The sequence below is a fragment of the Hibiscus syriacus genome, unplaced genomic scaffold, assembly GCF_006381635.1.
Source record: "Hibiscus syriacus cultivar Baekdansim isolate YM2019G1 unplaced genomic scaffold, ASM638163v2 tig00111053_pilon, whole genome shotgun sequence".
Classification (NCBI taxonomy): Eukaryota; Viridiplantae; Streptophyta; class Magnoliopsida; order Malvales; family Malvaceae; genus Hibiscus; species Hibiscus syriacus.
The window spans coordinates 399,942-423,941 of NW_024062964.1; the positions used below are offsets into that span (position 1 = coordinate 399,942).

Consider the following 24,000-nt stretch of genomic DNA (forward strand, 5'->3'; position numbering starts at 1 on the left):
AAATAAAAAATAAAAAAAAATTAATGACAATAGAATAATATACCCAAAGTATTTTTATCTGCCTACTGAACATGACTACGAGTTTTATAGTATTAGAAATCTGAGAAAAACAATGAAAATAATCACACCATAAAAGGAAATAAAATGAAATGGAAGTTGATTTTCCTCGTACACGCGCTAGACAAGGGCGTCGGCCTGGTTCTGAACCCCACACGGGCCTAACTCTAACCAAACCGAACTAACCTCTACCCTTTCACCAAGTCCAATACGCTTTTCTTAATCAACAAAATCCTCGTGAACATCTTTCGTTTTTTTTTTTTTGACTCTCTTCGTCTTTCTCTCATGGCTTCGGAGCAGTACGGTGCCGTTTTTGAGGAATCTCAGGACGACGACGAGGAACCCTCTTCCTCCGGAAACGACGAAGGGTTGTTGGAGGAAGAAGAGGATTTTAATTCTCCCTCTTCACTACCTCAGTCGAGTGTCGCCGTCGTTTCATCCGACTCGATCCCCGCCGTTCCTCTTGCCTTGTCTTCCTCCACCGTCTTAACCGTCGCTTCCGTTCCAATCGGCGAATTGACTCTCGATTTCAAACGCCAACGGATTGATTCCGCGGTGTCTGAGAAAAAACCTCCTCTGCAACTTTTCGATGAATCACGACGGTTGTTTCAACGTTTATGGACTGATGAAGACGAGATCGAGCTTCTCAAAGGATTTCTCGATTACTCGACCTCGAGAACCATCCCGAATTCTTCTCACCACCATCATCATGACACTGCATTGTTTTACGATATAATAAAATCGAAGCTTCAGCTGGATTGCAACAAGAACCAATTAGTTGAGAAACTTCGAAGATTGAAGAAGAAATATAGGAACGTGATGAATAAGATCGATTCAGGTAAAGATTTTTCCTTCAAAAGCCCTCATGATCAAGCTACTTTTGAAATTTCTAGAAAGATATGGAGTAATACTGTTGGCAAAGTAGAAGATAATGTTTTAGATTATGATGAAAATAATATTAATAATGCTATTAACATCAATTTACTTGATGAGAGTGGAGAGAAAAGAAATTCTACTTCGAAATCCCCTGCTACCAAGAAAAGGTCTAGAAGTAAAGGAGGGAAAATGGAGGAGAAGAGAGTTTTAAATGATGGGTTTGTGATTTCTAACAATAATTTTAATAATAGTGGTGATCATGATCATGCTAGTGTGGAGAGATTTGGAGGTGGCGGTGGTGGTGGAGGAGGAGGAGGAGGAGAAAGAGGAAACATGGTGGCTGTAGTAGAGGAGGCAGTGAAGAGTTGTTTAGCACCCTTGTTTAAGGAGTTGTTAGGTTGTTTAATGGGAGGACGAGGAGGAGGATGTGGAGGAAGAGAGATTAGTGGATTGGCTATGAATGCTATGCCATTGAATTTCGGCAATTTTGGGGGCAGCGGTGGTCGTAATGGGGAGTTAATTGATGAGAGGTGGAGAAAGCAGCAAATATTGGAGTTGGAAGTTTATTCAAAGCGGTTGGAGTTGGTGCAGGATCAGATTAAGATGGCTTTGGAGGAGCTTCGGTCGATGGGAGGGTGATTTCTGAATACGGTTGCTTATGAGTGATTTCCATGAACGATTTCTTGATTATCGATGGATAGGCTGATTGTGTAGGGGAGTAACTGGTTTTCTTAGTTCGTTTTTTGGGTTTTCCTTTTGTTTACTTGATAGAAATGAACAGTTATTGGAATAATGATTTATAATCATTTAGGCTTTGAATCAGTAGTTTGTTCTACTTATTCTCATTTGTGTATATATGGTTTTTATACATGGGTTGGGATTGACTTGCCTAGAATAAGAGACGGATGTTATCCTTAATGCAACTATGCAAACTCTAACATTGTAAAATTTGCAGAATGGATTGCAGTTTACCATTTTACTGCATTGTTGCATAAAATGTTATATTTTAGTTGAAATTTGATTTAATAGATCACTTGTTATGATGCGTTGGTGAGTGAAAATCTTATTCTGATTCACTATTTTTCCTTAAAGCATCCATGTCTGACACATATTTGGACTTATCCGAGTATGATCTTTTGAGAATATCGGAAAATTCTTTAAAATTTGAGCATATTTATGTTACACACGCTTTTTTTGGCACTTACCCTCAGGTCCAAGCAACATAGGTTGAAATTTATGGGATGTGGTGAAACTAGGGTTGGGATGCTATCCTTAATTTATTGCTTCTAAAGAGAATGATTTCTGATTGTTTGGTGTCATTTCTTATTCATTCTATTCTCCGTTATCTCTTGCAAACCTTTTTTAAGGTTTGTTGAAAAGACTGTAATGTTGCCTCCATGAAATGTAGTGGTCATATTGGATTCACTGCTCTGAGATCAAAGGCCGTTGTATTTCATGAAAGCCCCAACGATCAAACTTTCTATTTTCTAATTGTGGTCTGGGAATTGGGAAATTAGAGATAACTTGGTATTTGTCATTGTGATGCTTTCTACTTTCAATCATTTCGTGCAGACTTGCTTTAATGCTTGATAAAAGACTTGCAGCGTTGTTGGTACAATTTGTTATCGAGAACAAAGGTTGTTTAATGCATCAAGCATGCGCCCTATGTTACATGGACTCGGGTGAAAGTGTCCAACATGACTATGTTCATTTCTTTTGAGTTTATACATTTACAGCATCCTTGAAGGATCATTTTTGAAATCTGTAGTCAGATTTCTACTGGACTCTCAAATTGGCAATTGAAGATGATAATTCTTCTGAAATTTGAGAAAAATTACGAAGTTCAGGTACCAATTTGTGTGATAAGTCAAAAAGGGAAGTAGGGAGTTTTAGAGTAAAAGGAAATGTGAAATGGGAATTGAACCCATCTCTAAACAATGCCAATTACTGAAGTCAAACAGAAAGCCCAGCCTAGCCTATTAGAAGAATAATTCTACTGGTATCCGACTACTACATTTCAATTGATACATTCGTTTCTCCTCCACTCAAAATATCAGTTAACAACCTGAACAAAACACCACCAAACCCCAAACAACCGAAACTCTACGAAATGGCTTCTGCAACAAGGGTCGTCTTTTCTTTTCACCGATTAACCCAACCTTACCCAAAACCACACCATCTGTGTCTTCTCCACCCCAAACCCACTATATTTCTGAAATCCAACCCCCCACCCCAACAACAACCAAAAATGAAAAAGGCAACTGCATCTCAGCATCAGAAACTCCACTGAAGTTTACAAAGAAGACGGCCCGAGTTCAGACGAAGATGATAAGAGCAGGCTGGAAGAGAAATTCACACTGGGATATATGATATGAGCGCAGATCGTGCGGGTTCAAGTATGATGAAGCCTTGCTTGCGGCTCTGCTCAGAGTTTCTTTGAGAATAAAAGCGTGGAGATTGCAGGTTTTGCACAGCATCAACAATATGGGTTAGGAGGCGACACTCTTACCTCTGGACACAAAGCTCTGTTAATTTTTGCAAGTTTGTTGGAGTTGTTAGTTTTTGCGGTAGGTTAAAACATAATCTCTCTTTATTAACAAGTAGTTGGAAATGGTAGAAAAATATCACCCAATATATTTCTTTCCTTTTAGTTGGTGGGTTCTCTATTCTGGAATCACTTGCTTCTGTTATGCTGACTCACTGCTGCTGAGTTTACTCTCATGCCTTCTGATTCAACCTATTCTTCCCACTCGACAACTTAAAATCAGGGTGAATTAACATGTATTTCCTGTTTTCTTCTTCATCGTATCAAAATAAAATGTTTTTACTCTACATATTAAACGTGTCGTATTATTTTCGAGATTAACAAACAAAGAGGCAAAATGTCTTCTTCTTCGCACTATCTTTCAATGTGTTATACTTGTTTGATCAGTAATTTTGGGTAGTTTTACGCGGAACCTTAATTTTAAAAATATAAAAATTTGTAATATTTTTGTAATAAATCCTATCAAATCTTCTTTGTTCATTTTTTTTTAATTATTACGAACTTATAAAATACTTGCGAATAAATCCCACCAAATCGACTTTGTTCATTTTTTATTATCGCGTATTATGATGGACTACAATACTTAATTATCATTAATCTCGAGAAAGACATTAAGTATATGGAAAAATATGCACAGCGAATAAATACTACCCTAATGAATCATTATGTTGCATGCCAACTTAATCCGGAATCAATATAAATAAAACTTATATATAATAAGATTTAAATTAAAATAAAATATGAAAAGAAATAACATATAATTTATATTGGACTTATTATAGGATTAGACTATTTATATAGCCATGAGGTCCTCAATAAATTTGGATAAAAATATTAAATCAGGAAAGAAGAATTGATCCACTTGAAATGCAGAATGAATACTCGTCTTAAAATGTTTAATACACTATATTAAGTTTTTTATATTTGAAAAGATTATCACAGAAAAGATTTGTAATAATATATAGTATTATAACATAAATATTTTTAAAAGCTAAAATTTTAATTAAATAATGTAAGAAATCATTAAATATTAAATTAAAAAATAATATATTTTTATTAATAGTATGAATAAATTCAAAGTAATTTAGGTTACCAATTTAAAAGTATGAATAGACTTCGATTAAATTTTATGTCCATAATTCATACGTAACATAAGTTGAATATAAAATATGATGATTTATGATGTTGACGTAATGATTTATGTGTACATGGTGACACAATAGAAATACCTAATTAACCTTTTAAAAGGTTTAAATATTTATTTGATTTTAGAAAGAAAAAAAGTTTATGAAAATATTAAAAAAATATTTAAAATTAAAATTAAAAAAATAATTATTTTTTTATAAAGTTTCGATTTAATGAAAGAATTGTATGAATATTATATATAACATGAAAGTAGATTTATTTGTAAAAAGTGAAAAAAATATTTATTTGTAAAAACTGAAAAAGGTTTATTAAAGATTAGTTTAACAGGTAATAACTTTTTTTTCTTATTTTAATAGTCCGTGTGGTTATAAAATAATATTTGTTTATAATTTTTTTTAAAAATTATAACACACAAATACACACGTATACACATATATATGTAGCTACAAATGCACATGCTTTAACTCATAACCTTAAAAAAATGGGGAAAACTATGTATGAATTAACTTATCTCAATGGTTAAAAGAATTGTTGTTGTTATTAGAGGTCATGGGTTTGAGCATCAGCAGAAAACTAAGCGTTAGGTGGTATCGTTTTGAAAAAATTAAAAGTTTAGGTATTAAAATAAAAAAATTGATAGTTTAGATACTAAATAAGTAGTTTACCTGATTCTTATAATAAATAATTAGGTTCCCTTAATTTTTTTTTTTATTTGTCCTCGTCGCCTAACGCCAGATGACTCCGAAGTCTCTGCCAGATAGATACCGTCAAGCAAGAAATATTGGCGAAGGTTTTATATTAGCCAGCTAATCCAGATAACATTTTTATTTTATAGTAGGCAGATATTGACAATTGATAAGGGCACAAGGCACTGCCATAAAATCCCTGGAAATTCTATCAGAGTTTCATCTACATTCTCAGTTTAGACAAGGTAAAGTCTTTGAAGTTTATTTTTTTAAAGCTTATCTATCATATTTTACAATATGATTCTCCTTAGAAAACACTGACTTTCTTTTGAGAAGTTGCAAGCTTGGAATTTGGGTACTTCAGCCTCTGCAAAATTATAGTTTTTAATTATTTTATCTTAGCTTTTCTATCGTTAGTGTCTCAAAGATTCTGCTGGAAAAAACCGCCTTTCTTTGGAGAAGTTGTAATATGGAAATTTGGGTACTTTAAAATCTGTAAAATTCTAGTTTTTTGTGTGTGTGTGTTTAAGGTTTGATTTATGGTTTTTGTTGGTTACTTCTTTTTCTTGTTTTTATGTATGGGTTTTTTTTGATTGGTTACTGTAACTTCAGTGGATTTTTAGAATCCATTTAGTGTTCAGCACTTTGGGAAATTTTACCCCTTTCATAAAGAGTCTGTTTGGTACTTCAATTGTAGTTTAATCCAAATATTTTGAAATCTCACTAATTGCTGTTACTCTTAAAGTATTCAAATTGCATCAATTTTCTGTCAGTTCAGTTTGTTTTGCTTAACAATTTTGCTCTGCAGTGCTTGTGCAGTAACTTGAGAAGAAATGGAGGACAAGAGTTTAATTGCCAAAGATGTCACTGAAGTAAGCCAGTGTTCATCCTTATTAATAAATTTACTTCAATTTATGTTTTGTTTAATTCAAGAAAATAATTGTTAACCTCGTTAATCTTGTTGGATTTGATATAAAAAGTTGATCGGTAAAACACCACTGGTTTATCTGAATAACGTTGTCGATGGATGCTTTGCTAAAATTGCTGCTAAGTTGGAGGCAATGGAACCCTGCTCCAGTGTCAAGGACAGGTATTAAATTACTTCCACTTCCCCGTTTGAAAATTGTGTCATATAATACGTTGAACAAGGATTTATCGTACACTATCACCTGCCTCTTATGCCGCTATCAGTTATGTAGGACTGAAGTTTATAGATAATCTTTGATGGGATGCAAACTCTTCTTTTCTTTGCAGGATTGGATATAGTATGATTGCAGATGCAGAGGAGAAGGGTCTCATTAATCCGGGTGAGGTTGGTATTTCTCTCCTAGACATTTATGGAATCGCATTGTCAAGTTAATGTTAGATCACCTTCGCTTTGCAAGTAAAATTATGCATTGGCTTCTATAGTCTCTTATGCCACTATTAACATGGGTACTATAAGAGAAACAAAGAGTTGGAGCGACACAACTACATGTTTGTTCCTTTCAATTCTATCTGAACAATTTTACGTGTAAAATCAAGACTGTGTCGATTTTATTATTACCCTGTAGTTTTGAGTTATCAACTTAACAGATAAGCTTTAACTCAACACAATTTCCTTTTGTCCTATATACCGAAGAGTGTCCTGATCGAGCCAACCAGTGGTAATACCGGTATAGGATTGGCATTCATGGCAGCTGCTAAGGGTTACAATCTCATAATTACAATGCCTTCTTCAATGAGTTTAGAAAGGAGAATGGTCCTCCGAGCTTTTGGAGCTGAGCTCGTTCTTACAGATCCAGCTCGGGGTATGAAAGGGGCTGTTCAGAAAGCTGAAGAAATTCATGCAAAGACACCTAATTCTTACATTCTTCAGCAATTTGAAAACCCTGCCAACCCAAAGGTATCATTTCAAAACGTTTTGCATGCATATTTTGTTTGTTGGACTGTAGGAGGGTGCCATGATCTGATTCTTCTTTCCTGATCTAGGTCCATTATGAGACAACTGGACCAGAGATATGGAAAGGCACTGGAGGGAAGATAGATATACTTGTCTCAGGTATTGGTACCGGAGGCACTGTAACAGGAGCAGGGAAGTATCTCAAAGAGCAGAATCCCGACATTAAGGTTAGATTTTCTGATGCCCAATTAGACGGAATAAATTCAGACTTCAATTACTAAATCATGTTTGTACACGAGTGTGCTTTCGTATTGCTTATATTTCCCCTTGCATATATTTTTGTTCAGCTCGTTGGTGTGGAACCAGTTGAAAGTGCGGTAATTTCCGGAGGGAAACCTGGTAAGTTTTTTAACATTACAATGCTTCTTTTTCACATTGTTCTTCATAATGTGTAATTTATTAACCAAAACTTGTTTTCTTGTGTTCTTTATGGTAACATATGATTTTATGAAAAAGTTTTATCTATTGAATAACTGCTGCATTTTTAATGTTCAAGGTCCACATAAAATCCAAGGAATTGGTGCTGGCTTCATTCCTGGTGTTTTAGATGTCAATTTACTCGATGACACTGTTCAAGTAAGTCTCAGTTGTACTAATTTATTCCGATAATGTTTCGAGTGTGGGATATAAATGCTATTTTCAGCAGAAGTGTAACAAACTTGCATTTTTCCTATACCATAATTTACTACCTGTTTTCTTACATTATAGGATCAAAATATATCATATGCTGTTATCTATGGGCTTGTAAAGGAACTTGCATTTTCCCCATGTCATAATTCATTACCAGTTTTTATTGCTTTCACTGTGTTGCTTGGACCTGGTTGTTAGTGTTGAATATAAGTATTTATCCCATGAGAGTATGTTTAATTTTTTTCTCTAAGTTTTCCATGTATTTGTACGACCCTTTGAAGGTTATAGTAGCTTGTCTATGTCCAAATATGTGTCGGACATTGCTACTTGAACAAAAACAAAGAGTTGGAGTAGCATAGATTCCTGCTACTAGAGTTTATATATAATTTAGATGATTATAAGGAAATATGGTTGTATTCGACATTTATGAGCATATGCTATCTTCATTTTGTAGCATTTCTTCCATGTGCGTATGCTATCATTCGCTTTAATGGTTGTTACCTGTATGACTGCAGATATCGAGTGAAGAAGCTATTGAAACTGCAAAACAACTTGCTTTGAAAGAAGGATTGTTGGTAAGTTTCTTCACTTTAAGTGGTATCATATGATAATGAAATCAACAACTTTTAACGGTACTTGTTAACCTGTAAACTGAATTCACAAGTTTTCGTTGGACTCGTTTTGTGGTTTCCGTTACTGATAATTGTTTGGAATCCTTGTTACAGGTTGGTATATCATCTGGTGCTGCCGCAGCTGCTGCAATTAAGATAGCCAAAAAGCCAGAAAATGCTGGGAAACTCGTTGTTGTAAGTTTTTATCTATTTTTTTTTTGAAGTCAACCCTGCGTTATTCAGTCTAAACTAAGCTAAGTCTGGTACTTCCCTATTTTCTGGCACCCTAAAGGTAAGTGAAAGTTGTCCTAATCTTCTATTTTTGGAACTGAAACAGGTGGTCTTCCCCAGCTTCGGAGAGCGTTATCTCTCTTCTGTGCTGTTCGAGTCTGTGAAACGAGAAGCAGAAAGCATGGTTTTCGAGCCTTGAAATGAACGGAATCGTAGCTTCAAAGACTTCCGTGATTATATGATGTATGGGGGGATGAGAAGGAAGTGGTCAAGCGGCATGTCAATCCTTTTCATATGGATGGATTCTCCAAAACTACTTAATAGTATGGCGTCATATCAGATGGAATAAGGGCAAATGTTGTTTGAACAATGTTGGTGTCCGTTGTGAGATTAAACAACCATGTTTGAGATACAATACATCATAAATAAGTTTTAAATTAAATAAAATTCGGTGTTTCGATTGCAGACTTGTTGATTGGTTGGATTATTGAAATAAATTTCTCAAGCATCAAGTTTCTTGTTGGTTTTTTACATTCATCATTTTCCATTGAAAACTCTCTTTAAAATCCACATCCATTGTCGATTGAAATACTAACATATGGGATGGCAAAGCAGCAAATTTGAAATCTTTGGCCAACTGTACAGCAGTAGACAAAGTACCTTGATACCAAAATTCTTCGAAAAAGAAACATTATTCTTAAATTTATATAAAATTACTAAAGTAAAATTAACATTCCTTTTTTTTAAAAAAATTAGTATCAGCTACTATTTCAGAAAAAATAACACATCATTTTTCTCCTTCCACTTACTGTAATTTAAATTTTTTTACTCGCACGAACCAAGTGGCCTTCTTAGTAAAGGAATTGTTGTTAATATTTGAAAATACAAATTTGAACACCATAGATGTTAGAGATATGGTATTTAACCCAGATTAATTAAAAAAAATTGACTCCATCTTTAATGGGATATAGTTCAAATTGAAACCCATTCTATTTTTCTTATTACAAAGTAAACAGAAACTAAACTATTTTTTAAATATTTTAAATTATTCAAAAAATTGAAATGTTTATATTTATAAATACTTTTAATAATTTTTTTTGATTATTTTAATAAAATTTTTGATTATTTTAAAAAATTTTACCCGGCATTAAATAAAATCTTGAATTTTAAAAAACTGATCAAACGCTTAAAATAAAGGGAAGTTCTCAAGTTCAAACAACTAGAGTTCAAACAATTATATTTGTGGGTGCGTTGTCGATAATCAAAATACATTCTAAATAAACAATATCTTATAATCATCCTAAATTATATTAAAAAAAATAAAAATAAGTAACACCACTAATAATTATCATGCCAATAAAATTAATAATGAAAGTCTGATCAAAGAAATTAATTAATACAAATGTTCTATAAGATTAATATAAAGATACAATTGATTTTTTTAAATAATTTATAAATATCTATTAAATTAAAATTATTAATTTAAAACAGATATCTTGTACTCTTAACAAGCAGTCTCAGTTATATTCTTACCAAGCTGTTTATATTAAAAACAAAACTTTATAAACCAATATTGTTATTTATGAACCATCGACGACGTCTATATTGGTAAGTATATTAGTTTGTTTAGTTGTTGTTGGAGGGGGCCGCGCGAACACGAGCCCCCGACACCCACAAATTATGACGTACACTCTCCACAAACAGGGAGATGTTAGGCTAATGCACCTCCTCCAATGTGCAATGGAGGCCACCAACCTAGGCCATGGGCCTTCTTGAACGCCCATCGACCCCGTCCAGGTATGTATGCCTGTGCTCGTCCCCTTCCTCTCTTATTTAAATCCACCACCTTCCCCTCCATCTTCTTTACCCTTTCCATGTGGGATCTACCAATTCAACTGACTTTCTTTTGGGGCCTGCAGATTGAACTATCCACTTCCCGATTTGCCGATGTGAAGGCACGAAGTTTCAATCATCTGTGTTGTTGAAAAGAATGTTGATTTTCTCCAGGAATTAATGCCCAAAAAGGGGGTTCCATGGACGTGTTTCAGCATCAAACTTTTAGTTATTTTTAGAAATTTAGATGAAGAAAGTAATGACTGGTTGACAGTCTCTATCATTTCTGCAATATACAGTGAAGGTGAGATTCAGTGAATTCTTTTCCATGTGCTGCTGTTCTGATGGTTTAAGCAGTTTCTTGGGGGAGTGCGGGAGTTTTCGCCTGATGAAAAAGTTTAAACTTATGTTAGTTGGAAGATCCTTATTATTGTTTACTTGTTTCTTTAAATCTTTTTTATAAGTCTAAGAAAATGAGAAATTATAAATAGTTATGTTCGAGCAGGTGTATATGCATTATTAATAAGTTAAAAAAAATTATAAACATATATTATCTTATAGTTATCTTCGACTATTTAAAAAAGAAAAATATTATAGTCTTCAAGCACTATCAAATAATAATACATACTTAAATTATATTGAATCTAAAATAAATTTTAAATAAGTTTTATCATGATTGTAGTATTAAATTGAAAAGAATATAATACTAAAATAAATTTAGGTAGCTATTAGAGAAGGAAATAAATATTAGAAAATGAATAAATTAAATCAAGCGAAATACAGTTAGGGATGGGCATGGGTCGAATTTTTGGTCTACTTGATATTGACCTGACCAAAACAACATTTCACCTGACCCGAACCCAACCCGATATATAACATAAAAACTCGATCTGAAATAATAAAAAATATTATTTTTATTTATTAAAAACATTTACTTAATTGAAAAAATAATATATAGGGGTATTATTGTAATTATACCTAAATATATAAGGTAAAATTATATTTTTTTCTGGGTCGGGTCAGGTATTTTTCAGCCTAAACCCGAACCCGACCCGAACATCACAATTAAAAACTCGACCCTACCCGAATCATATTTTTTTTATAAAAAAACCCGATCTGGTTGGACCGGATTGGAATCCGTCGGGTTCGGGTCTCATGCCCATTCCCTAAATATAGTGGGACTTTAAGATATTTTTGAGAATTAATAATTTGAACTCAAATCCGACGAGTTCCGACCCCACCCGATTGGGTCAATTTTTTTTATAAAAAATTGGGTTCGGGTCGGATTTTTTTAAAGGTGATGTTCGGTCTGATCGGATTCGGGTTTAGTGTGAAAGATGCCCGATCCGACCCAAAAAAATAATTTTATCTTATATATTTAAGAATAATTATAATAATACTCATATATATATATATATATATATTATTTTTTAATTAAATCATTATTTTTATTAAATAATAATAATAATTTTTTATTTTGGGTCGGGTTTGGATTTTATCTCAAAACGAGAACATAGTATGGATTTTTTTAATGGCATGTGAGATAAAACTGTCAGGCTTAGTGTTATTGGACTTTCATGTCTGCAAAAGCTCATATCTCATGATGCAGTATTTTATTAGAATCAATATTTGATTATTTGACTATAATAATATCAAGTTTGAAGTTTATTTCTATAATTTTACTATAATAATATCAACGTTTGAAGTTTATTTCTATAACTTAAAAATGATGAGGTATAGTTTGTACCAAGATGATATTAATGAATTATATTGAATCTCAATTTTTTTTGGATAAGTAAGATTTTATTATCCAATAAGAAAGTTCAACAAATAACAATCATCCCAAGAGGGAGTAACAACTCCTATTTACAACAAAAAAAAAATAGGTTAGTCAAGCCCCAAAGGCTACAAAGATTAGAATTTACATGATCAATTCTATTAATGTCTTTATCACTAAGCTGAATACGAACAAATTCTTTGACAGACTTGAGAATTTGATATGTTGTTCTAGATCCACCTTTGAAAATTCTTCAGTTTCTTTCCTCCCAGATTAAGTAGTTAAAAGCGTTCCAAGCAATTCTTAGGATAATGGAGAGTAAGGATTTTCCCTTCCATTTTTGAGCAGCACATTCAATTCTTGAATTCCATGTCCTGTGAGTATCTCGCAAGTTGGTAAAAATCATGATAGAGATCCAGATAGAAGAAACAAAGGCACAGTAAAAAAATAAGTGGTTTCTTGATTCTGGTTCCTCATTGCAAAGGATACAAACTGGTCAGTTGAGATTCCCATTCTTAACAGTCTATCATGAGTAGGAAGACGGTCAAGAATAATCATCCAGGAAATCATACTTTGTTTGGGAATGTGAAGAGAAAACCAGAGTAATTTCTATCATGGAACATTTTCTCTATGCTCCCTTAATTCTTCCCAAATAGATGTGGTTTTAGTGATTCCAGAAGAGATAATTGGAAGGGCCTCTTTTCTGAGTTTAAGAAGTTTTCTAATGCTCCAGCTAAATGAAGAACTAACATTGATTTCATTTAATTCACTATTTTTAATAACATAACAGTGAATCCAAGCAACCCACAGAGAACCATCTCTCGCAAGAAGTTTTCGAATGAGTTGAATCATGCAAGCCTTGTTCCATGAATTAAGATCCTTCAAACCAAGGCCTCCTTCAGATTTGGGGCAACATAATCTGTTCCAGCTGATCCTGGCTCCTTTGGCAGCTTTATCAGATCCTTTCCAAAGGAAACGAGAGCAAAGCTGCTCAAGACGATTGATAACCTTCTGGGGAAGAATGAACTGCTGAAACCAAAAATTAACAACACTATAGAGGACAATTTTTATAAGCTCAAGACGTCCATCATAGCTTAATAATTTTCCAGACCAATGGTGAAGTCTAGCTTTGAAGTTGTCAAGAAGAGGAATACAAACTGACTCAGTAAGTTATCTAACTGGCAGAAAACCTTGTTTAAAACCAGTGGCAGTTTTGATAGATTCAAGAGTTCCAGCAGAAATTTCAACAACAAATAATTTTGTCTTGTTAACATTAAGGTTAAGGCCAGACAAGGTATAGAAGTGGTTAAGAACACTGGTAACACCAACAATAGACTCAAGATTTCCTTTGCAAAATATCAGAAGATCATCAACAAAAGAGAGATGAGTGATACCTATCTTCTTGCATTTTGGATGATATCCAAAAATACCTCTGGCAGTAGCAAAGTTGAGGATTTTAGAGAGTATGTTCATAGCCAGGACAAAAAGGATAGGAGATGAAGGATCTCCTTGCCTAATACCTCTCCGACCTTTGAAAAATCCTATTAGAGATCCATTAAATGGTATGGAATATCTAGCTTCTCTGTAACAAGCTTCAATCCATCCTATGAAGGTGGGAGGCAGCCTTATGGCAAAAAGAGTAGAAGAAATGAAATCCCAGTTGAGAGAATCAAAGGCTTTTTGTAAATCAATTTTTACAGCAGACCTTGGAGAAATGTTTTTCATACCATAGCCTTTCACCAATTCTTGTGCAAGAAGAGTGTTATCAATTATAGATCTACCTTTCACAAAATCATTTTGATTGAGAGTAATAAGATCAGGCAGCACCAAAGAAAGTCTTTTAACAAGAATTTTTGTGATAATTTTAAATACCACTGAGCAACAAGAAATGAGTATGTAATCTTTAACTTTGCAGGGGTTTTGAATTTTAGGAATCAAGGCTAAAATGGTGGAGTTGAAAGCTTGGGGAATATTAGCCTCTTGAAATAAGAAGATTACAGCAGTAATAACGTCCTCCCCTACCACAGATCAAGAGATTTTGAAGAACATAGGTGTGAATCCATCAGGGCCTGGAGCTTTGTCGTTACCTTGACTAAACAAAGCTTCTTTTATCTCTTCAGCAGAAACTGTTTTAGTAAGCTCAGCAACAGTCTTAGTAGGTATAGAAAACCGAAGCAGATTTTTCAGGAAAGCAGGATCAGTAGGAAGAACATTAGGGTCAGAAGTTCCTAATTGCTTCTTGAAATAATCAATGATCTCATTGGCCATTTCATCATAAGACTCAAGTCTTTTACCCTCATTTTTAATAAGCACCCTAATGGTATCTCTTTTAAATTTAGAGGCAATAACAGTGTGAAAGAGTTTGGAGCATTTGTTACCTTCTTTATCCATCTCATATTTTTTTTCTGTTTAAGGAACATGAGCTCATTATCCTCAAGAGCAATTAACTCCTTTTGGACATTTAATTCTTTTTCTAAAGAGTTCAGCCCATTTAAAGTAGATATTTGAATCTGCTCTAGCTCAGTTCTCTTTTGCCTTACCCTTGCAGAGATGTCACTATAATTATCCTTGTTTAGTTTCTTAAAGCAAGGCTTTAAATGTTTAGGTTTAAGGAAAAGTTTCTGCATTGGATTTCCTTAAGTAGGAAGATGCCAGGAGGAATAAACTTCATCAAGAAAATTTGGGTGCTTGGTCCAGAAATTGAAGAATTTAAAAGGCTTTGGTCTATTGATTTGAGTCTCTTTGGAAGTCCAGACTATAGCCATACTGTGATCAGAGGGACCTGGAGCTAGAAATTTGACAAAAGATCCTTGAAAAGAGGAAGTCCAATGAGGATTAATTAACACCATATCCAGCTTCCTTGCAAGATAAGTATCCTTTTTCTTATTACTCCAAGAAAAAGTGGGGCCAAAGAAAGGATGATCTTGGAGAGAGAGATCTTGAACTACTTCTTGAAAGTCAAGCATATCAGTGGTAGAGTAAGGGCCAAGAAGATGAGAGTCAGAGCTTTCATTGTAATGAAGGTAGGTGTTGAAATCACCTCCCAGAATCCAAGGTTGAGATCCATATATGGAGTCAAGATATTTAAGATACTGCCAAAGAGATCTTCTATGGGAACCACTAGTACTGCCATATATAGCAGTGATAATGAAAAAAGAGTTATTATTGAGGCATTTAACAGTAATGCTCTGATCAGTGGAGTAGCAAGGAGATATGTCAATGCCTTTTTTTTCCAGAGAAGCCAGATTCTACCATTGGCAGCAGATTCATAGTTAGTAATGATATTCCAGCTACCTAAAACATTGTGAATGATTTTATCAGAATTTTCAGGCTTAACCAGAGTTTTTTACAGACATAGAACATCAACATTAAAGAGTTTAGCTCTATTCAGAACCTTGATCTGTTTTTGAGGATTATTGAATCCTCTTATGTTCCAGAAAGAGATGATCATTGAGGGATATAGGAAGAAGAGCCCTCTATATTTTTTCCAGGGGTACTTTTGATCTTACTGATATAATAAGATGACACTAGTTTAAGTTTCTTCATAGTAAAACTCAACTTTTTTTTATTAATATATTAACATAAAACAATGAAAAATCATATTTCAACAAAAAAAATGAAAAATCATAAACGACTAAATAGTTATTCACTCCAAAGTTATTAAAAAAAATTAAATCTATGCCATCTTGCTATATCAATTGATTTAAACAAAAATTTGAAATCTAAAATAATATTAATAGTAATCAATTTGGTGTAGACAAAATTCATAAATTTTAAATTATTGAAAGAAATCTCATAGGTTATTGTTGCCATAATACAAGACTAAATACATAAAAAAAAATATGTTTTAGAAAAAAATGATAAACTTCAACTATAGAGAAATGGTAAAGAAGTCGTTTTGTGAGGGCACTTGAATTTTTTAATATATTTATTTTTAATTTATTTTATAATATCAATCGCTTCCCATTATAGTTTTTAATATTCTTTTGATTTTTATAACACTTTTAAATAATTTTAAAATATATTTAATTTTTTGAATTTGTTAGTAGATCCTTAAAATTTTTTAACAACATTGATAAAGTCTTCGAGTTTTCTAAAATATTAATTAGGTTCCTCTTTATTGTTATCATTCGCGTGTGAATTCACGTCAATATCTTGGATTGTCAAATTAATATACATATCAATATTTTAATAACCAACAATAAATTTTATCGATCAAACGACAACATTAAAAAATTTATTCGGTAGATAAAAATACTCCTTAAACCTAAATAAAATTTATATTTAATTTCTTTACAACTTCATTTATAATTAGGGTAAAATATAGTAATGGTCACTGAACTTTTCTAAAGCTTTCATTTAGGTCCCCAAACTTTTAAAACTTGCAATACAATCCCTCAACATTTAGTCTATTTGCAATATGGTCCCCCAACAGTTACATCGGGGACCATATTACAAATGTACTAAATGTTGAGGGACCATATTGCAAATAGACTAAATATTGGGGGATCCGGTAAAGTATAGTAATGGTCACTGAACTTTTTTAAAGCTTTCATTTAGGTCCCCCAACTTTTAAAACTTGCAATACAATTCCCCAACATTTAGTCCGTTTGTAATATGGTCCCCGATGTTTAGAAAAGTTCAGTGACCATTACTATACGTTATCCTTATAATTATTGTTAAATAAATTTTATGAAATATAATATTTACATAAAACATTTTCTTTCATAAACCTTGCGATGTCATAAAATCTAACCTACAACTATTTAGAAAATAATTATAACTTTTATTACTATTTACCAAACAAAAATTTTAATATTGTATTAATTTGGTAAAAAGGCATTAGAGGCCCCTGAACTTTTAAAAAGAATCAATGTGGTCCCTATCATTTTTTTATCAATGTGACCCTCCAACTCGAAAAAGGAATCCAATATGATCCTTTGACCAACATTTTCTGTCATTGACCAATTTGACCAACGTTTTCTGTCATTGACCAAAATTTCGTTAATTCTTGCTGTTATAAATTGGGTAAATTATACCATTAATCACTCAATTATTTTATTCTCTTCTATTTTGGTCACTTAATTCAAAAAGTTTTCAATTTAATCACAACCCCAAAACCATTTATAGAATTTTTATTTTTTTTAAAAGTAATTAAAAAAAACAACCCGCGTCATATCCTCTCCTCCCCCACCGCATCGCCGTCGCGTTCTTCTTCTTCTTCCTACAATCTAGCCCCCCCGGCCGCCGCGTTCTTTTTCTTCCCTCCTATAATTTTTAAGAACTGTCCATTTCCTTAAATTCCCTCCTATAATTTTCAAGCCATCAAATATTTTATTGGACTTTTCCTCCATGCTCCTCTGTTGAAGCTTCAAGTCTTGGTCTTGGTAGTGGCTGTGGCAACCTTAAGCCTCACCGCTCAAGATAGTGGCTGTGGCCCTCCTGTATAACAAGACATAGCTTAAGCCTCACATAGTTGTTCTGTTATTGTCGTCACCATTTCTGGGTTTCATTTCAAGCCCAGTCCTTGCTTTTTCCGATTTTGCTTAATTTCACGATATGGGTAAGATTAATTATAATTATTTCTTCGTTCAATTGTTAATGTTGCAAGGAATCTCTCTATCCATATTGAATCTGTGAGTAAGAATTCTCTGCCTGTAACTGGAATGCGAAATAGGAATGATAGCTTCAATAATATTGATGATGCTTTGTCTTTGTTTAATCGGATTATTAATAATCACCCTCAACCTTCAATTGTGGAATTCACTAAACTATATTTAACTAGATTTGGGTGTGAAGTTGCCCGAGATAATCAAGTTCGGTCTGAAAACATATGGAAACAGCAGGGGAAGAAAACATATGGAAAAAATGGATAAATTGATATTTTATCCCTGTACTATTTTGGGTTTATAAAAAGACCCATGATTAATAATTTAACCCTAAAACAAAAGTGACCACTTGTGTAGTTTACCCTTAAAATAAAATGGGTTAACTACATCCTTAGTCCCTGAAGTCCCTAAAATTTTTGAAATTGAAAACTTTTAGAGTTTAGCAACCAAAATAAAAGAGAAAAAAATAGTTGAGTAATGAATGATGTAATTCACCTAATTTATAACACCATGAATTAAGTCTCTCCTCCTCATTTTTAATCATTCATTCTTTCATTCACTCCACAATTCTCTTGGGAGAGAATAATAAAACTCTGAGGCATTTATTCTAGTTTTAGTGTTCTGTGTTCGTTATTCTCTTTGTGTTGTTGCCTATCTTGGTGGCCAGGAGTAGCCATGTAACACCCCAACCCTTATTCGACCCGGATACGAGTCCGAGGTGTCACGTTGACTTTTCAAACAATCACTTTTTACAAAAGAATGAAGAATTTCAAATTTATTAAAATAATTAATTACAAAACATGTCAGAGCGTAAACTATTCAAATATCTTAATTACATGCCAACTGTATACATTAAACAAAATACATATTAATCATTTCATTTCTGATCTGATCCGTGGAAAGGAGAATCTGACATGTCTTGCTCTGCTTCGTTTCCCTTCTCGCTTTCCATAACCTACGTGTGAAACACTTACACGCTAAGTTGATGATTTAGTGAGGTATCTAAAAGACAATGAATGAACACTCTATAATATCACATCATACATAATTACATAATAATTCATATAACAATTACATACATATAAATTTATTATCATTATCATGATTCACATGTTTATTGTTATCAATATTATTATCATTCATTTTTTTAATCTTGTGGTCTTGTCCCTAATACTCATACACATCATGTCATATCATACATTTGACCAATCAATACCCACCTCATTATATATATATACATCATATAATATAATTCATATTACAAAACATATACATCACATGAGTATGTTTATTATTATCTCTTTGTTAGCCCATGTACATATGTGAGAACTATAGATATGTGAGTCTATAGAGGTTGTGCACTAATGCTGTCACCACAGCTCGTATAAATGCACCGAAGTGCCACTTAGAATTGCACCATAGTGCCGCGAAGAAATGCACCGAAGTGCCATATAAGATGTCCCTAAGGACCATGTAAAAATTCCTTAAGAATCATATACATATGCCAATGACCAAGTATGTGTCTCAAAGGACCTCATAAATACTCTTAAGTATACATATATGTCCCGAAGGACCGTGTAGACCCTCGACTCTTGGCATGCCAACTATACCTCTAACTCTCATGACACATAACATGGGCACTAATATTTATGTTATCACACATTCACATATACAAATAGTCTCATAGATATTTCACATAGCTCATTATTACATTTTTATAAGATCACACATAGTCAAGTAGTTCATTTCCATATAAATCACATATACACGTAGATCACTTACACGTAGAACATCTTCATAAGACTCACATATCACATATCACATAGCTTATAACTTGTTCTTATATCTTCTCATAAACATATTCTCTTATAGCTTTCTGTCATATCATTCTCACCACTTAATTTCACCTAACTCATAGTCATGTGGCTTATCTTATATACCTATATTCACATACCTTATAATTACCTAGTTTACTCTATTTCACACATAGTCACATAATCACGTAATTTACTTACACATAGATCATTTCCATACCTAAATCATATAACACCTAAGTCTTCCTCATAAAAGTTATACTATATATTCATATAATCTCATATTATCCTATAAGCAAATACTTATCTTGTCTCACTTTTTCATTTATTCACATAATTATTTATACCATAACATATAATTTATATCACTTATCTAATATTATTTGTATACTAAGTTAATCTATTTATTTAGTTCAATTTCACATAACTCATCTACCATAGTTTCCTTTTAGTATATATTTCTTCCCTATAACACTTATCTTATAGTTTGGTATCATCATTTATATTTATATCCCCTAATTTACATACTATTCTCATAAAGTCTCATAACATTTCTTGTATAATCACTTATATCATATAATCTAACTTATACTTGATTATTTTATATTCACATATATTTATATCAAATGATTCCTTAGCTTATAACTTATGTCATGTGTTCATTTCATTCTTTATATCCTTATCTCATAGCTTATTTTCTATTCTTATATAAATCATATAGATCCCTTGCACTTTTTCACATAACTTATCAAACTACCATGTACTTATACAAATTATATAACATACATAATAACATGTCAACACATATATTCATGCATACATATAAATTATCACAAACACATACTTCTATCTATGAATTCATGTATTTAGCTATTGGAAATAGACTTGTCGCAAGTCTTATTTCCCATTAAACATCAATACTAAATAATGTGCACTCACCTGGTCTCACTAGTCAATACCGATCTCTTTTCCCCTTGATCGATCTTATTTGTCAAATGTTTAGGAACTTGCTTAGGCTTAGCATCTACATAATTATAATTTTCAAAACAATTATCATAAGCCTAAACCTTGTAATTCGATGCTAATAACTTAAGCTAATTTAATAGACCAATATTCACTTTTTCGTTTAGAGGGTATCGATGCACTATGGGTGTATCAGTACACAAATTAGGTTCGAAATTTCCATGCATCGATGCCTTCCAGTGTGTATCGATGCACCCCTGAATGTATCGATGCACTATGTAACGGTTCTTCAAAATTTGGTCTTAGTGCATCGATACTTATTCATAGTGTACCGATACACCTACCTAGAATAGGCTGTTTAAAACCCGAAAATCATACCAAATCAACTTAAATCTTCCTTACTTAGCTCCTTATATATTCTTAACTTCAATATTCTTAACTTAAATCATACCGATACACTTCATATCTTTTAATTTAACCATTGACAAGTCAAATTCAACTTCAAAATATATTAACTCCTTCTATCTCAATAATTCACATAAAAACTCTTCATATTTAATCATTCATAACTCATCTATTTTGGAGTTTCAACACACTTTAATCTCTAATTAATCTTTCTTAGCACACCAAGAATTAAAACCAAGCTTAAAACTCAATGAATAATCAATTTACCAAAACTTACCTTCAAGATGGAGCTCACGGTAACGAGGGAGAATAAGAAACTAAGTCTCCAGACTCTTCTTTCCACGTATTTATATCCCCTTAAAAAGACAAATAAAAATATTCTCTTAGAAAAGACCATGATACCCTTATTACTTCCAAACTTTACAATTAAATCAAATGTCAAAAATATCTAATAAAGTCCCTAAACTTTTAACTTGTTTCAAAATTAAGCACCAAGTTTTTAGAATTTGCATTTTAGTCACTGACCCGACTTTTTGGATGTTACAAGCCACACTTGTGTTTGTACTTCCACACCATAGTTCAACCTTGGTGGCTTGGAGTAATCATGTTGGTGTTAAAGCTTCTGCATCCTAGAAGCCTTGAGGGCTTGGTTCCAACCTTGGTGAGTTTGCATGCTTACTAGGCTTGTGTAAGACTTACTTAATCGCAGAGAAGGCCCAGAAGTATCAAGAAACGTCTAAGGTCACACATCGGGATTTTGGTCAATGACCGAAAACATTGGTCAAAGGGCTACATTGAGTTATTTTTCGAGTTGGAGAGCTATATTAATCCAAAAAATAAAGGACAAGGGCTACATTAGTTTTTTTTTTAAGTTTAGGGGCCTCTGGTGCCTTTTTGCTTATTAATTTATATCCCGATTAATAATCAACCCGATCAATGATTCAATTAACATAGTGGATTTATTACTCGCTTGGTAAAGATTAATAGGTAATTCCCATCATTAGTTAGAGTTTCAACTTTCAAAGCCAAAGGAGCATGGCAAAAAGAGATTACCAGTCAAAATGAACGGCTATAATAGTTTGACACAGATTCACTAAAACCACTGAAAAAGTGAATGGTTTTATGAGGAAGAAATGAGTTAATTATAATTTAGAGATTAAAAGATGAAGAAGAGTTGGATAAATTAAATATCCGCTTTCGCCTTATTCATATAATCGAATAAAAGAGATTACAAGATAAAGTGACGCATAGAGGGCAAAAGCTTTATACAATGAAATTACATAGTATTTGCCATAAGATAGGTAGAACGATATGGTTCAATTGGTGGTCTTGTTGTTGAGCCTGGCAGCCGTTGCCAGAGAAGCCGCCACACCCACCGGACGCGCCGTGAGCCTCGGATCACACCTCATCTCTGCAACCCTCACCTCTTCTGCGATATCTTTTGTTACTGTCTTATCTGATGGCAACTTTTCCGTCGCATTCTGCAATTTGATGGATGCAAAATTTTATAATATGATTAAAATTTTCTAAACATATAAAAATTTAGAATTTTAAGAGGAACGGCTGACCCATAAACCCCTCGATTGATCCGGCTCATTTATCTATAGTCTGATTTAGTTTGGTACTACTACTGCAGTACTTCTGTCTTTAGTACTCACCGAGAGGATATCACTCAACTTGATCCAGTCCTCTTGTCTAAATGTATTGGCATTGCGAGTGGCAGCTGACTGAGCTGCAGCGGCAACTCCTCCGGGAATTATGTTGGTCCGGCCGGTGGCTCTCACTTCCGCCGCCTGTATTGCAGCTGCATCACTCCAATCTACCGCCTTCTTCCCTGCTGTAAGAGCGGCTGCTTCAAGTGCTTCTCCGATTGTGATTAGACTTCTGGAACCACCCCTCGGTACAGAAGCCGAGTATGACAATGGAATTTCCTGGCTATATTGTCCGATAACCTTTTTTATCGGAGATAAATTCATGAATATTGTTGAAAGTGAATATATATATATATATATATATATTAATAATAATTTTTTTAATAAATTAAATATAGAAAATTTATAGTGTAAATATCATCAATAAAATGAATATGAATGATTATACTCATCCTGAAGACCTAAATCCATTTACATCCGCCAACTCTGCTTATTATAATTTAATTTTTTAAAATTAAATAAAATTTCTTCAAAGATCATGCAAAAAAATTAAATAAAATTTGGAAGATTTAAATGAATATGTAGACTGTGGAGGCCTCAAAGTCGTATCTATGTTCTTAATTATAACATGTTAATGATTTAATTACCTTATCATCAATAGATTCTGTGATTATACGTTTCCCATCTAGATGAGTTTCTTCGATAGTAACAGCACTGTGGACATTGACATCGTCGGGACCGACAAATCCAGCCCTCTCGTTCTTCATAGCCGCAGATTCCATGGCGGCGGCGGCACAGTCCTTCTTGGATTCGCCGAGCAAGGCGTTCTCCGCTATCTGCATCATGGCGGCGTCTTTAGGAGCCACCAGCTTCTCCGCAAGCTCGCCTTGTATATCGAATACATCTCCGTATCTGATCGCTTCTTCTTCAGGCTTCATAGGCTGTTGCTGGCTCATTTTTTTTTTCTCTTTATGGGTTCCGGTCACTTGCAAGAGCTTGAGAAATTCAATCGAGGAAAGAGATGGGGGAGAAATTCGTTAAATTTTATTTTATACGTGCATGGGACATGCAACGTTTGGACACGTTTGTCTCGGGTGCAGTGAAACGTGGCTAGGAAACAGATGAAAACGGTTTTTAAGTTCATTTCATTATTTACAGATGCATAAGGATGATGACTTAGTCTACGTTTTAATAAAAATATTTTTAAAAGAATTTATTCAATA

The 24,000-nt window shown here is 33.3% G+C and overlaps 3 protein-coding genes and 1 non-coding gene across 7 annotated transcripts; 2 read left to right on the forward strand and 2 right to left on the reverse strand.

The window, feature by feature from the left end:
- Positions 1–243: 243 nt before the first annotated feature.
- On the forward strand, positions 244–1,912 carry LOC120151381 (probable transcription factor At3g04930). Its single transcript, XM_039163862.1, has one exon. It carries the CDS (start codon positions 343–345, stop codon positions 1,570–1,572), a length of 1,230 nt encoding a protein of 409 aa, XP_039019793.1. The 5' UTR covers positions 244–342; the 3' UTR covers positions 1,573–1,912.
- Positions 1,913–5,455: 3,543 nt separating this feature from the next.
- On the forward strand, positions 5,456–9,189 carry LOC120151382 (cysteine synthase). Of its 4 annotated transcripts, XM_039163866.1 has the most exons (12): positions 5,482–5,554; positions 6,128–6,182; positions 6,291–6,400; positions 6,565–6,622; positions 6,932–7,195; positions 7,282–7,419; positions 7,540–7,591; positions 7,749–7,828; positions 8,398–8,457; positions 8,608–8,688; positions 8,831–8,946; positions 8,981–9,189. In XM_039163866.1, the coding sequence occupies exons 2-11, from the start codon at positions 6,144–6,146 to the stop codon at positions 8,921–8,923; spliced, it is 975 nt and encodes a 324-aa protein (XP_039019797.1). In that variant the 5' UTR covers positions 5,482–5,554; positions 6,128–6,143; the 3' UTR covers positions 8,924–8,946; positions 8,981–9,189. The 4 variants fall into 4 exon arrangements, with proteins under 4 accessions (XP_039019795.1, XP_039019797.1, XP_039019794.1 ...); XM_039163864.1 differs by having other exon boundaries at positions 5,456–5,555; positions 6,119–6,182; positions 8,831–9,189; XM_039163863.1 differs by having other exon boundaries at positions 5,483–5,554; positions 8,831–9,189.
- Positions 9,190–10,363: 1,174 nt separating this feature from the next.
- On the reverse strand, positions 10,364–10,529 carry LOC120151394. Its single transcript, XR_005518608.1, has one exon. It is a non-coding gene; the product is annotated as a U1 spliceosomal RNA (small nuclear RNA).
- Positions 10,530–22,441: 11,912 nt separating this feature from the next.
- Positions 22,442–23,733, reverse strand: LOC120151334 (late embryogenesis abundant protein D-34-like). Its single transcript, XM_039163836.1, has 3 exons — positions 23,425–23,733; positions 22,784–23,077; positions 22,442–22,606 (listed from the first exon to the last, which is right to left on the reverse strand). The coding sequence occupies exons 1-3, from the start codon at positions 23,731–23,733 to the stop codon at positions 22,442–22,444; spliced, it is 768 nt and encodes a 255-aa protein (XP_039019767.1).
- Positions 23,734–24,000: the final 267 nt, after the last annotated feature.